The sequence below is a fragment of the Athene noctua genome, unplaced genomic scaffold, assembly GCF_965140245.1.
Source record: "Athene noctua unplaced genomic scaffold, bAthNoc1.hap1.1 HAP1_HAP1_scaffold_34, whole genome shotgun sequence".
Taxonomy (NCBI): Eukaryota; Metazoa; Chordata; class Aves; order Strigiformes; family Strigidae; genus Athene; species Athene noctua.
The window spans coordinates 2,042,728-2,056,697 of NW_027437537.1; the positions used below are offsets into that span (position 1 = coordinate 2,042,728).

Sequence of the window (13,970 nt, forward strand, 5' to 3'; positions counted from 1 at the left end):
GCACAGGGAAGCACCTTCCAGGGGGAAAAACTGCAGAGAGCGGGGCTACGGCCCGGCAATGAGAGGAAATGCAGACAGAAACGTGGGAGGGAGAGTTCAGAAATCTCCATCTCATCCCCTCCAGTGCAGAGCCCTTCCTCTGAGCAAGCCCCCCTGCCTCCTCCTCTCCCACCAGCGAAGCCTCTGCTCTCAGGGCAGTGGGGTCCAAGGCAGGACCCTCCTCCTCTCAGCCCAAGCTGCAGCAGAGCCGGGGTGCAGCTCTGCAGCCCCGTGCCCAGTGCCCTCTGCAGAGCTCCGGGGCTGGGAGCAGCCGCCCGGCAATGTTGGTGTCTGGGAGGAGGCAGCACAGCGGCGGAAGGGTAACGCTGTCCTGGGGCTGCCCTGCCCTGGCCGCTCTCAGCAGCACCCTCACTGCATTTCACTTGTCTCCCACTTGTCTGTGTTACGAGCCGTGTGTGTCCTTGCCTAGAGTTGGGGTGCTGAGACTTGGAGAGGGGGTGACACATGTAGTGCTCTGCACGGGATCCCTCTGCTCTCAGCAGTGTCTGGTTGTGTTCCAGGGTCACGTAAGAATGTCATTGCCCTCCCTGTCATCAAAGACAAGCCCAGGGCAGCTCCGAACAAGCTGGTGGGACAGAGCAGCTGCCCGCACTCTGCGCTAAGCCGCAGGCTGTGCTCCTTCCCTCACAGGACTTGCTCTGATCTCCCTGGGTGCAGCAGAAATGCTGGGCGTTTCTCACCTCCAAGAACACTCCCCAGGTCAGATGGGGGAGATCTAAAACACCCAGACCTCTCAAACTCGTTCCTTAGCCCTGGGAGTGCAGGTGCTGACATCCCTTCTGCATTACAAAGGATTGCATCTGAGAAAGTCAGACCCCAGCTCTGGCTCCTACCCCCCATCCCCACAACTCCACTGCTGCATAGCAGGGCTGGCTCCTGGGCAGCCAGCAGGCAGAGGCCCCGCTCCCCACGGCACAGAGTACCAGCTAGAGATCCAGGCACGGAGCTGACAGAAGTTCCCCGACAAAAGGAAAAATGAGATGTGTGGGTGTGCAGTGGGGACAGGGGTGTTGGGAAAGGGCTTTGGTTTTGCTCAGAAAAGTCTGCTCTAACTTGTTAACCACACTGTAAATAACACTGTTGTTTCCCCCTTGGTCAGTCCCCATGTCCAGAGGTAGCAGATGTCCAACGGCAGCTCCGTCACCGGGTTCCTCCTCCTGGCATTCGCAGACAGACGGGAGCTGCAGCTCCTGCACTTCTGGCTCTTCCTGGGCATCTCCCTGGCTGCCCTCCTGGGCAACGGCCTCATCATCACCGCCATCGCCTGTGACCACCGCCTGCACACCCCCATGTACTTCTTCCTCCTCAACCTCTCCCTCCTCGACCTGGGCTCCCTCTCCACCACTCTCCCCAAAGCCATGGCCAACTCCCTCTGGCACAACAGGCACATCTCCTACCTCGGATGTGCTGCCCAGCTATTTTTCTTTGTCTTCTTTTTTGGAGCAGAGTTTTCTCTCCTCACCATCATGGCCTACGACCGCTACGTTGCCATCTGCAACCCCCTGCACTACGGGACCCTCCTGGGCAGCAGAGCTTGTGCCCACATGGCAGCAGCTGCCTGGGGCTCTGGGTTTCTCTATGCTCTGCTGCACACAGCCAGCACATTTTCACTGCCACTCTGCAAAGGCAACACCCTGGGCCAGTTCTTCTGTGAAATCCCCCAGATCCTCAAGCTCTCCTGCTCACACTCCTACCTCAGGGAAGTTGGGCTTATCGTGGTTGGTGTCTGTTTGGCTTTTGGGTGTTTTGTTTTCATTGTGGTGTCTTATGTGCAGATCTTCAGGGCCGTGCTGAGGATCCCCTCTGAGCAGGGACGGCACAAAGCCTTTTCCACGTGCCTCCCTCACCTGGCCGTGGTCTCCCTCTTTGTCAGCACAGGCACATTTGCCCACCTGAAGCCCCCCTCCATCTCTTCCCCAGCCCTGGACCTGGTGGTGTCATTTCTGTACTCGGTGGTGCCCCCAACACTGAACCCCCTCATCTACAGCATGAGGAACCAGGAGATCACTGATGCCCTGAGGAAACTGGTAGCCAGATGGTATTCTGAAGCAATAAACTGCTCATCTTCTTCATAGCCGTTATAATATCACTCTGTATAAACTCAGCCTGTCTGCTTTTTCTGTTGGTTTTGGTGGTATTTTATTTGTAATGATGTTGTCATCCCCTTCCTAATTCACTGTCTGCTTTTCTGTTCTGAATGAGTGGCTGCGTAAATGAGGAGCCATGATCTGTGTGTGTTTTAACAAAGTAAAGTGCTTGCAGTGATGTTTTTTCTTCTGAGTTCCTTCCTCTGAGAATTTTTTGGAGCTGCAGGGACAATTCCTGTGTGAGAGGTGGAGGGGAAGAGAGTTCCCGCGTGGCTGCCCTGCCAGGGAGCGCTTGGTCTTCCAGAGATGTTCTCTTCTCACTCCCATACTCTCTTTCTGACCCCTTGGGTTCGGTGTCAGGCCTGAGGGCTCTGGCACCTCGGTCACGCTCCGGCTGCACGGCAGTCCTGTGACGCAGGCAGGGACAGGCACTGGGCACTTGTGTGACAGAGCCAGGCTGCTCGAGAGCAGTTCCGTCATGAAAGAGGATCTGCTCAGGGCAGTGCCTGAAGGCTGAGCTCTTCCTCCAAACCTGGTGTCAAGAACACGCCCAAGCAATTGGCCCGCAGAGGACAACCCCAGTGACCAGGTGACCCGTGTGATTTGCAGGGTGGGGGCACGCAGCAGTGTCCTCGCACAGCCAGGCCTCCGGGGACAGACTTGAAGGTCCAGGGTCTGGCCGGTGCCCGTCTTCACTGGACACACTGGGGCAGCTGCCTGTGCTGGTCTGGCTGGGACAGAGTTAATTTCCTTCCTGGGAGCTGGTCTGGGGCTGTGGTTTGTTTTCCTGCTCTAAGCAGTGTTGGTAAGGCAGGGCTGTTTCCGTTATTGCTGAGCAGGGCTTACACAGAGTCAAGGCCATTCCTGCTCCTCACCCTCCCCACCAGTGAGCAGGCCGGGGGTGCACAGGGATCTGGGAGGGGACAGAGCTGCGAGAGCTGACCCCGACTGACCAAAGGGATGTTCTGTACCTTACGGCATCCTGCTCAGTTATCTAAACCTGGGGAAGAAGGATGAACGTGGGCACATTCAGAGCTGTGGCTTTTGTCTTCCCAAGGCACCGTTACGTGTGATGGAGCCCTGGTGTTCTGGAGATGGCTGAAGCCCTGCCTGCCAACGGAAAGAAGGGCATAAATTCCGTGTTTTCCCTCGCTTACATGTGTGGCTTTTTCTTTGCCTACTAAACAATTGTCTTTATACCACGAGTGTCCTCACCCTGACGCCTTGGATTGTCCCCCTCATCGCACCCAGGCAGTGAGTGAGCGGCTGTGTGGGCTCGGGTGCTGGCTGGGTTAAACCGTGACGCTGCCCCAGGGCGATCATCACAGACTAGCACCTCCCGCTGCCATGTGCAGCACTGGCCGCTCACCCCAGCCGGGGGAGGTTCCTTCTCCCTCCGCAGAGGGACACAAATGACAGGTCAGACGTTCCCATTTGCGGTGTACAAGGAGATGTAAGCATGCACACCATGTGTGTGAGGTGAGGGAGCACAAATACCAGCAGCTGTTCCCGGGGCTGCCGTGGGGGTGTGTGGGACAAACAGTGTCATGAGGTCACTTCACACTGACGGTAACATCCCCTGGGAAACCACCTGAATGCGGCACTGGGAGGGGTTTCCTTGAACACCTTGAATTTCTCACTGAGCATTTAATACGGGAGTATGTTTGATTTTATGTTTAGTTTCTTGTATTTTCAGTTTACAGCAGGAGCGATGGCAGCATTCTCTAACTGATGTTGCTGCAGGGGGTCTCCTCCTGCTGTCGGGAGGGGTAGGACCCGCTGCTCCTGCAGGTCAGACACTCCATGGACAACCTGATTCCTCACCCCCCAGCCCGGCCATTTCTCCCACCGGCCCCTGGCACTTGCAGCCCTTCTCCTGACATCAGACCTCTCCAGCCCAGCTGCAGCGGGAGGTTACAGCTCCTCTGCACCAGCTCCCACTGGCTTCCCTCAGAGACCCGCCTGCACACGGGCACAGCAGAATTTCTCTCCCTTGCAGACAAACAGAAGGAAAACATGGGGAAGTTTATTTACTAAACACCAACCGCCACTGCTCAGCTGTGTGCTGAGGGGAAGCTGCCTCCACTGCGGGTCACCATCCCCGGGGGAGAACCTCACTAGCAATGTTTCAGACAGATCCATGGGACATGAGAGACATGAACCCCATGGAGGAGGTGCTGAGGAGAGAATGAGACTGCTGAGAGACAAGGGCAGGCTTTAGCTCCCTGAAGCTCAGAGCTTCAGTTTCTGTTAATGCACTTCCTAGACATTCCCACTGGGTCACGGTGGAAAACCATCATCACCGTATTCCAAGTTTTCAGTCACCTCAGCTGAGGAAAAGTTGCTAACAATTTTTTTAGAACTGTCAGGCAGTTCTTCCCTTTGCAGGCAGAGCTCAGCTGCCTGACCATGGACATCGAGTGCCCCTTGCAGACGCCCCGGGGGATCTGGCGGATTTCCCTGGGACTGGCCGCTGTCACCCAGGCCAGGAGGTCTCCTGCAGGAGAGCAGAGCCCCTGGGGAGCTGCTGGGAGAGGCCGGGCAGAGGGGCCCAGGACACCTGCCCTGCCCCCGGGCATCTCCTTCCCTGCGACTTAGGGCAGCGGTGTCCTGCAGCTACACCCCTCCCTGCTTCTGGAAATATTTTTGTACTTAAAATCATAATTAAAAAAATGTTCATGAAGTGCTTCAAAGATTGGTATAGCAAAACAAAGCAAAGCTAAACAAGGACAGCAAACACAGAAAAATGGAAAAAAAGCTGATAATAAAAACTATTCTTTGATCGTCTTCTTTCCTCATTTCTTCTTTGTTCCATTTTTACTGACATTTTCCAAACATTTCTGTCATAGTCAGGCCTGCAGCATAAAAGACAGATATTTCGGTGTCTTGCAGAGGTCCCGGCACACTAAACCCCTCCCCGGCCAGCAGCACCCTTGCCGCTCCTCACCCCTCGCACAGAGTCCCCACTAAGGTGGCAGCTCTCTCACTGACACGAGGAAGCTGGGGGACCACCCGCAGCGAAGCCCCCTGGGTTGGGGTGGCCAGATTTGCCCTTGTCTGAACTCATCTGTGTTACAGTGTCTGCCCAAAGGGGTCTCTGCATCACCCATGAACACTCCCTTTGTATTCCCTCCAGGGCAAATGAAGAGTCACTCCTGTGTAGGTGAAGAGAGGGAGGAGACTGTTCTCCCCCAACATCAGGCACCTCCAGGCAGATGTCTGTGTCAAATCCCGTTGTCTGGACATCCCCTCCTAGTCAATGGAGAGAGAGGAGTTGTCTCCTCTGAGGTGTCTGGAGATCCTTTTCCTGGTGGCCAGGGAATGCTCCAGCAGGGTTCCCACAGGTCCAGGGTCACCCTTCCAAGCACCCTGTGGGTACTTCTCCTACCCCAGAGCATCTCGGAGAGCAACAGCTGATGGATGTGGCAAAGGAATTTCTCAAAGGAATTTGCTCCTTCACCTTCTCAGGGACCGAGATCTGTGTCTGCCATTTCCCACCCTGTTTGCCCTGACGTTTCAAAGGTGGCCAGGAGCAGCCCTGCAATGACCCCAGCCAGCTCTCCCAGCACCCTGGGGCACATCCCCTCTGTCCCATGGACCTGTGTGTGCCAAAGAGGTGTAAGTGCTCCCCAGACACCCCTTCCCCGGCAATGGTGCAGCCCTGCCTGCACGGATGTTGGTCGGAGACTCAAGTGCCGGGGAGGTCTGGGGGCAGATCTGACCAAGAGAAGAGGATGGGAAAATGAGCACCTCAGCCTTTTCCAGGAATTTGCCGTTACACGTCCTGCCCCACTGAGCCCTGAGACTCCGTTTGTGTCCAGCCGACTCCTTGTTCTGACAGTGAAATTACGAGGACCTTGTGGTTACTCTCCCCACTTCTTGCTAGTTCCAGCCCCAGCGGAGCTTGGGTGTTCCTGCCCCCACCCCTGTACCCCAAGGCCATGTCTGTACCTGCCTCCTGGTCAACGTGTTTCCCTTCCACCCCTGTGCAATGTCTTCTGGTGTGGAAACCCTTCAATCGGAAGATTCCTCTCCATCCCCACCACCTCCAGATAGGACCACCTCAACCCACAGAAGGTCAGACTGAGGTGTTGCTGGGCTTTGATGGTGGTGTCTGTGATCATCCAAGAGGGCTCCGTGAATCGTGGCTCTCCGTGATCAGGACAGTCAGATGCTGAACCACGTGAAATGTGCTGTGCTGCAGCCAAGGCTGTCCTTGGGCTGTTTGTCTTTTTTCTCTGCCATGGTCACTGCAGCCACGGCTGCCCTCCGCATTCACATCCTTATCCAGTTCTGCCTTGTTCATGAGCATCGGAGTGCAGCCCCAGACAGGCATCACCTGCCTGTGTCCAAAAAGGGAGGGCTGAGGACCCCTCTGTTCCAGCCCCCGACCGGCTGCAGCAGGCCGGAGGGCAGGCCCCGCTCATGGACACCCTGCTCAGCCCCGTCTGCTCCGGAGCAGACTGACACCAAGCAGCATCGCCCCTCAGATCCACCGCCGGGACTGCGGCTTGGAGGGGGCTCACCTGGAAAGAAGCCCCCAGGAGCGAGCCGGTACCCGGCTGTGTGAGGGCTGAGCAGGGGCCTGGAGGCCAAGGCAACCAAGGAACCAAGCGCTTTCAATTTCTGTGAGGATGAATTACAGTGGAGGAGGCTGAAGACTCACTGTCCGCTGCAAGAGGAGCCTGTACGAGCAAGAGTGGGCAGACACCCAAAGAGTGGTTGTCAAAAACACGGGGAAACAAATCCCAAGTGGAGTCCACGTGGCATGGGAGTGCACCAGAAGGGGAAACTCCTTGCTGTCCATGAACAGTGGGAACGTATTTCAGTCACAGGTGGCATTCAGCTTCCCTGATTCTGAGAACCTACGAGTAGGAGCTCCAGGGTGCAGACCGTGGCCTTTGGGGGTGTTGCAGCTGGATGCAGTGAGGCGCAGGGGTGATGTAGAGCTGTCTGAGGCACGGCCTCCCAGGCGCCCCTTGCAGTCAAAGCAGGGTCAGGTGTATGGTGAGACTTGGTTTCTTAAGGCTTGGTCCATCTGGGTCGTGAAAGCCTGCAAGGATGGAGAACTTCACAGTCTCTCAGGGGGACCAACGCTTGTTCCAGTGCTTGGCTCGCCTCGTGGTGACAAAGGGGAGGCCCCCCTGGCTGTGCGGTGCCCCGCAGCCATCCCTTCTCCAGGCTGAAGAAGCCTGTCAGTAGGAGCCCTTTCCCTGAGCAGAGGCCTGGGAGACCTTTCAGGGAAGACACAAGCAAAGGCACCGCTGAGCCCCTCATCCCCATGGGTCTCTGCTGCTGTGAAACCCCCTCCCCATTCAGCAGCAACTGCCATGGGCCTTGTTCAGCCTTTTCCTGCAAACGCAGTGACTGAAGCTCTGCATTTTGCTCTTGATGTTGCCCGCAGCCCCCCTCAGCTCCAGGGGACCTTCGGCTTTCCTAAACAAATGCCCTCAGCTCAGGTCATATTTATAAATTCCTCCTTCACAGCCAGTCCTTGCTTCCACCTCCTGATGGTTGTGTTGTAGCCCCCACCTGTGACCCATCCCTGCACCAGGGCAGCCCCACTGGCCAACACATGCCCCCACGGCCCCTCATCAGACACTGCCCAGGACAGGGTGTGTTTGGGTTGGGGAAATATCCCCCACCAGAGCCCCCATGCCAGAATCCCACCAGCTGTCCTGCTTCTGCAGCCCCCGCAGAGCCTGGCCCCAGCCAAGCCCCAGCCATGTCCCACACAAGGGTTCCCAGACAGCCCTGCTCTGGGCTCTGCCCAGGTCTGGGCAAGAGAGAGGCTGGGGCAGGGCTGGCTCCTCCCCCAACACAGGGACCAAGACCGTCCCGAGGAAGGAGATGGGCACAGGGCAAAACAACCCATAAAATGGGGTGAATTGCCAGTGCTGGGAAGGGCTGAGGGGAGGCGCTGGGGGTTAATAAATGCCTTGGCACACCTTGTCAGTCAGCCCATACCACCAAGGGCACAGACAGGGCTCTTCTCTCCTACACCTGCAGGTCTTGGTTTCCTTCCATGGTACCTGGGTCTGCACCACACACCCCCTGCGGTGTGTCCTCTCCCTGCATGGTCACACACCTCAGCTGACACGGGTGCTGTCCTCTCCTGGGCACTTTCCAGCCAAGACCAGCCCTTCCCCAGCTATTCCCATCTCCACTGCCCGCTCCACATCTTAGCCCCACAGAGGAGCTCAGTCAGGGCGCTGGAGAGCTGTGGGCACCCACACCACAGCCCCAGCCCCTCTGAAGGACACAGCGGCTGCTGGAGGGCAGAGAGGGGTCTCAGCCTCCCCATGAGCCCTAGGGCTGAAGGTTCACCATGGCATGAGGAAATGGAGGTCAGTGAAACTGCAGGGCTCCTGGTCTCAGGTCCGGGAGATCCTGTACCTAGGCACCACAGGCTGACTGTGCCCCTCTGTGTCCAGCCCTCTCCCCAGGCCAGAACAAGAGTCCTGGCCAGGTGACAGAACATCCCATCCTGACCACATGTCTGCAGAAAGAGGTTTCTCTTTTTCAGGGACTCCTTGCTACACACACAGAGAGATGCTCCCTTGCTCTCCTCCAGCAACATCCCTGCTCCCCAGAGATCCTTTCCCCACGTGAGAGTGTCTGTGACCAGCCATTCCTGGCTTCCTTCCCATCCTCCCTGCAGGGCCCCAAGCTGGCAGTGCTGCTCTGCAGAACAAGGGGACTCTGCTGCCCTGGGAACATGGGGTGATCCTCCACTGGCCACACCGGTGGCGATGGGGAGCAGAGCCAGCTAGTCGGGGCTCACTGCTGCTGAGGCCCTTCCCATCTTCCCTGGATGGCTCAGGGCCAGGATGGGGATGGGAAGGATCGTGGGGTGTCTCCAACAGCACAAAAGACAAGGGAGAGCTGCACCACATCCAGCCTGTGGGCTTTCCAAGAGGGTGGCCTGAGACACCGCTTTGGTGTCCCTTTGCCTGGTGGCTCCTCATAGCCTCTCATGCAGTCCTCTCGTTAACCCATGCTGTTCTCAGGTTCGTGTCTTCCTTCAAGAGACTCCACCTTGCACGGTCATTTACTTCATGAGGGAACACTCACTGCTCCACCAGAGTCACACACTGTCCCTGGGCACCCCTGAGCTCTCCTGGCAGCTCCTTTGATGTATTACCACCACCAGCTTTGGAAGAGATGTCCAGGCTTCTGGCCCTGCCCTGAGGAGCCCTTTTGTTTATGGTGGTGCTGACACGGAGGCCAGCTCTGACACACCGTGGTTCACATGGCCTGCTCCTGCCTGCAGCCACAGGGGTGCCACTGTGGACAGAACAGGACTGTCAAAAGCTACACAAAAGCTTGGGGGTGACACAAACGCAAGGGCAGAGCAGGACAGTGTGGCAGTGAGGAGAGCCCAGCACTGCAAAGGCCACGTCCTGCTGCTGCCCTTGGCCGCAGCTCACAGGCAGCAGAGAGGCAGTGCCTGCTGAGGCAGCGAGGGGCAGCCCCGAGGGGCACTGGGGCTGCTTCTCCATGGGGCAGCTGGGCCCTTGGCCCCTGAATCCCTTCTGCCTGCCGGGTTTGGTCCCAAGGTGCCAGAGCAGATCTAAGAGATGGAGTAAAGGCAAATGATTAAGTTACGGCTTCTTTAGCTGAGAAAAGAGCCCGGTTCCTTCTGTGGTTTTGGCTACACAGAGAGAAAAAACCTTTCCAAACATAAGAAGTTGTATGAAGAATACATAAGTATAAATAATTATGTTTAAAAAAGAAATACAAACATCTCTAAAGTAAAGCAAAAGTAGAACAAAAGATAGGATTTTACTGAATCCTGGGAGTTACACGGGTGTGATGGGTGCCTATTAATGCTCCAGAAAAGTGTATTCGTATAATCTCCTCAGGGCATCCTTGATCTCCTGGTTCCTCATGCTGTAGATGAGGGGGTTCAATGCTGGAGGCACCACCGAGTACAGAAATGACACCACCAGATCCAGAGATGGGAAAGAGACAGAGGGGGGCTTCAGGTAGGAAACCATGACAGTGCTGACAAAGAGGGAGACCACGGCCAGGTGAGGGAGGCACGTGGAAAAGGCTTTGTGCCGTCCCTGCTCAGAGGGGATCCTCAGCACGGCCCTGAAGATCTGCACATAGGACACCACAATGAAAACAAAACACCCAGAAAGTAAACAGGCACTAACCAAGATAAGCCCAACTTCCCTGAGGTAGGAGTGTGAGCAGGAGAGCTTGAGGATCTGGGGGATTTCACAGAAGAACTGGCCCAGGGTGTTGCCTTTGCAGAGTGGCAGTGAAAATGTGCTGGCTGTGTGCAGCAGAGCATAGAGAAACCCAGAGCCCCAGGCAGCTGCTGCCATGTGGGCACAAGCTCTGCTGCCCAGGAGGGTCCCGTAGTGCAGGGGGTTGCAGATGGCAACGTAGCGGTCGTAGGCCATGATGGTGAGGAGAGAAAACTCTGCTCCAAAAAAGAAGACAAAGAAAAATAGCTGGGCAGCACATCCGAGGTAGGAGATGTGCCTGTTGTGCCAGAGGGAGTTGGCCATGGCTTTGGGGAGAGTGGTGGAGAGGGAGCCCAGGTCGAGGAGGGAGAGGTTGAGGAGGAAGAAGTACATGGGGGTGTGCAGGCGGTGGTCACAGGCGATGGCGGTGATGATGAGGCCGTTGCCCAGGAGGGCAGCCAGGGAGATGCCCAGGAAGAGCCAGAAGTGCAGGAGCTGCAGCTCCCGTCTGTCTGCGAATGCCAGGAGGAGGAACCCGGTGACGGAGCTGCCGTTGGACATCTGCTACCTCTGGACATGGGGACTGACCAAGGGGGAAACAACAGTGTTATTTACAGTGTGGTTAACAAGTTAGAGCAGACTTTTCTGAGCAAAACCAAAGCCCTTTCCCAACACCCCTGTCCCCACTGCACACCCACACATCTCATTTTTCCTTTTGTCGGGGAACTTCTGTCAGCTCCGTGCCTGGATCTCTAGCTGGTACTCTGTGCCGTGGGGAGCGGGGCCTCTGCCTGCTGGCTGCCCAGGAGCCAGCCCTGCTATGCAGCAGTGGAGTTGTGGGGATGGGGGGTAGGAGCCAGAGCTGGGGTCTGACTTTCTCAGATGCAATCCTTTGTAATGCAGAAGGGATGTCAGCACCTGCACTCCCAGGGCTAAGGAACGAGTTTGAGAGGTCTGGGTGTTTTAGATCTCCCCCATCTGACCTGGGGAGTGTTCTTGGAGGTGAGAAACGCCCAGCATTTCTGCTGCACCCAGGGAGATCAGAGCAAGTCCTGTGAGGGAAGGAGCACAGCCTGCGGCTTAGCGCAGAGTGCGGGCAGCTGCTCTGTCCCACCAGCTTGTTCGGAGCTGCCCTGGGCTTGTCTTTGATGACAGGGAGGGCAATGACATTCTTACGTGACCCTGGAACACAACCAGACACTGCTGAGAGCAGAGGGATCCCGTGCAGAGCACTACATGTGTCACCCCCTCTCCAAGTCTCAGCACCCCAACTCTAGGCAAGGACACACACGGCTCGTAACACAGACAAGTGGGAGACAAGTGAAATGCAGTGAGGGTGCTGCTGAGAGCGGCCAGGGCAGGGCAGCCCCAGGACAGCGTTACCCTTCCGCCGCTGTGCTGCCTCCTCCCAGACACCAACATTGCCGGGCGGCTGCTCCCAGCCCCGGAGCTCTGCAGAGGGCACTGGGCACGGGGCTGCAGAGCTGCACCCCGGCTCTGCTGCAGCTCGGGCTGAGAGGAGGAGGGTCCTGCCTTGGACCCCACTGCCCTGAGAGCAGAGGCTTCGCTGGTGGGAGAGGAGGAGGCAGGGGGGCTTGCTCAGAGGAAGGGCTCTGCACTGGAGGGGATGAGATGGAGATTTCTGAACTCTCCCTCCCACGTTTCTGTCTGCATTTCCTCTCATTGCCGGGCCGTAGCCCCGCTCTCTGCAGTTTTTCCCCCTGGAAGGTGCTTCCCTGTGCCAGGTCTTTCCCTGTCAGCACGGACAGACCCCGTCCCAAGCTCTGTGCACTCACCTTGGCGCTAGAGAAACCTGCCTGTTAGCAGGGCACTGCCTGGGCGCATATTCCTGTTCCCAGGTCGAAAAGGGCAGGTCAGAGCAACCCTGATGGGTGATGCTGGTGCTGTCCAGAGGCGGGGGAGTGGCTGAAGGCACTTTAGGAAGCTGCTGTCAGAGATGCTGCTCACTCGGGGCTTCAGCTCCGGTGTCTCAGTGCCTTCTGCAAGCGCGAGAACTCCTTTTCCATTTCTCTCCCCAAATTCTGCAAAAGCAGGAGATTGTAAACCCAGCCATAAGCAAGCTCCTTCTCTTGGTAGTAATCCCTGCCTTGGGCTTCCTCTTGAAATGCTGCCTCTGCCCGTGTCCTGGGGGTGATGTGGGGCTGGGAGCAGCCCTGCCCCACGCAGCAGCCTCTCTCTCCACAGCAGCAGGACCCTGCCCTGCCGGGGGTCTCTCCTGCCCCCCACAGCTGCTCCCCCCGGCGCCGTGGGCAGCTCCCCGGGCAGGCTGAGTGCTGACCCTGGCCGGCGGCAGAGTCCCTGCCCCAGCACGCAGCCCCGGGGGTGCAGGGACCCTGCTCGGAAGGACAGCCCTGGGCACCCGCGGCTGCACCCGCGGCTGCACCCCCCCGCAGCCGTCCCCGGGAGAAGGCAGAGCCGTGGCCTGTCCCTCTGGCAGCGCAGCAGGGAAGCCCTGCTCGGGAGCACGGCCTCCTCCTCTGGACAGGAGGGACATTCCTGGGGCTGTGCCGGCTGCACCACATCCCTCCGCCACCTGCAGCTGCCCTGCCCCGCACCCACAGACCGACGGTGTCACGGGCTGGCAAGGTTTCTCCTCCTCTGAGCTCTCAGCACCCTCCCAGGGCCGTCTGCCTCTGCCCTCGCTGTGCCCGGCTCCTGTGCCCTCGGTGCCTGCAGGCAGTGCCCTCGGCCCTGCTGCCCTTTGCAGAGGAGCTGCTCCTGGGCAGAGCTGGCTCTCTGCAGCGCTGACCACTTGCCCTCAGCTCCCTCCGGCCCAGGAGCCCGGCCCAGCTCCGCAGCACAGGACCAGCCCCAGGCATTTTAAGGACCCCGCGGGTGGGTTTGGTGCCGAGCCCAGGGACCTCAGGCAGTGGCAGAACAAGGCGGGTGCCTGTCAGAAAGTGAAACTCTGATGCCAACTCCCCAGGCCATGGCAGTGTTAATGTGTCCCCGTGAGGACCATTACTGACAAAGCCTCCCCAGGGCTGCTTAGAGCTGAGAGCGCCAGGCAGAGCTGACAGGTAAACAAAGGCCATGGCAAGGTGGAACAGATTCTGAGTGACCCTCCATGTCTTACATTAAACACAAGGGCCAAGACCTGACCCCAGCCCCTGGGAGGGGGAATCCCGTCCCTGCCCCATTGCTCAGGGCCCTTCCTGGGGCAGTGTCATGTGGGGACGGGCAATGCCAAGGGCAGGACCATGGTCCAGCACCTCCCAGGCTCTCGGCTGGGGAAGGGGAGGCCACGAGACCCAGTGCTGGGAGGGGAAGGGGCTTCCTCATGGCCACCAGTGGCAGAGACACCAGCCAGAGCCAAGGGCAGAGAGAGCTCAGCTCTGCTGGGGCACTGTCAGAGTTTCCTCATCCCTCTCTTGTCCCCACCCCAAGGTGTCCCACGGTGACCCACACCTGCACCTCTTTCTTTGCAGGCTGGAGATGTCCACCCGGCTGCCACACCTTGCTCTCACCTCAGCATCTCCCTTCCTTTCCTGAGATCTCCCCGTCCTCCCTGCCTGCTCCGTGAAACACAAAGCCTGGGGCTGCTCCAGTCTCCCTCGGGGTGACCTGTTCCACCACAGCCCTGCCCTTCCAGGGACATTGCTCT

At 58.0% G+C, this 13,970-nt stretch overlaps 2 protein-coding genes across 2 annotated transcripts; one reads left to right on the top strand and one right to left on the bottom strand.

Moving 5' to 3' along the window:
• Nucleotides 1-212: 212 nt before the first annotated feature.
• On the top strand, nt 213-2,135 carry LOC141974185 (olfactory receptor 14J1-like). Its single transcript, XM_074933523.1, has 2 exons — nt 213-235; nt 1,160-2,135. Exon 2 carries the CDS (start codon nt 1,182-1,184, stop codon nt 2,133-2,135), a length of 954 nt encoding a protein of 317 aa, XP_074789624.1. The 5' UTR covers nt 213-235; nt 1,160-1,181.
• A 7,838-nt stretch (nt 2,136-9,973) lies between these two features.
• LOC141974183 (olfactory receptor 14J1-like) lies at nt 9,974-10,912 on the bottom strand. The gene has a single exon (XM_074933521.1). The coding sequence runs from the start codon at nt 10,904-10,906 to the stop codon at nt 9,974-9,976; it is 933 nt and encodes a 310-aa protein (XP_074789622.1). The 5' UTR covers nt 10,907-10,912.
• Nucleotides 10,913-13,970: the final 3,058 nt, after the last annotated feature.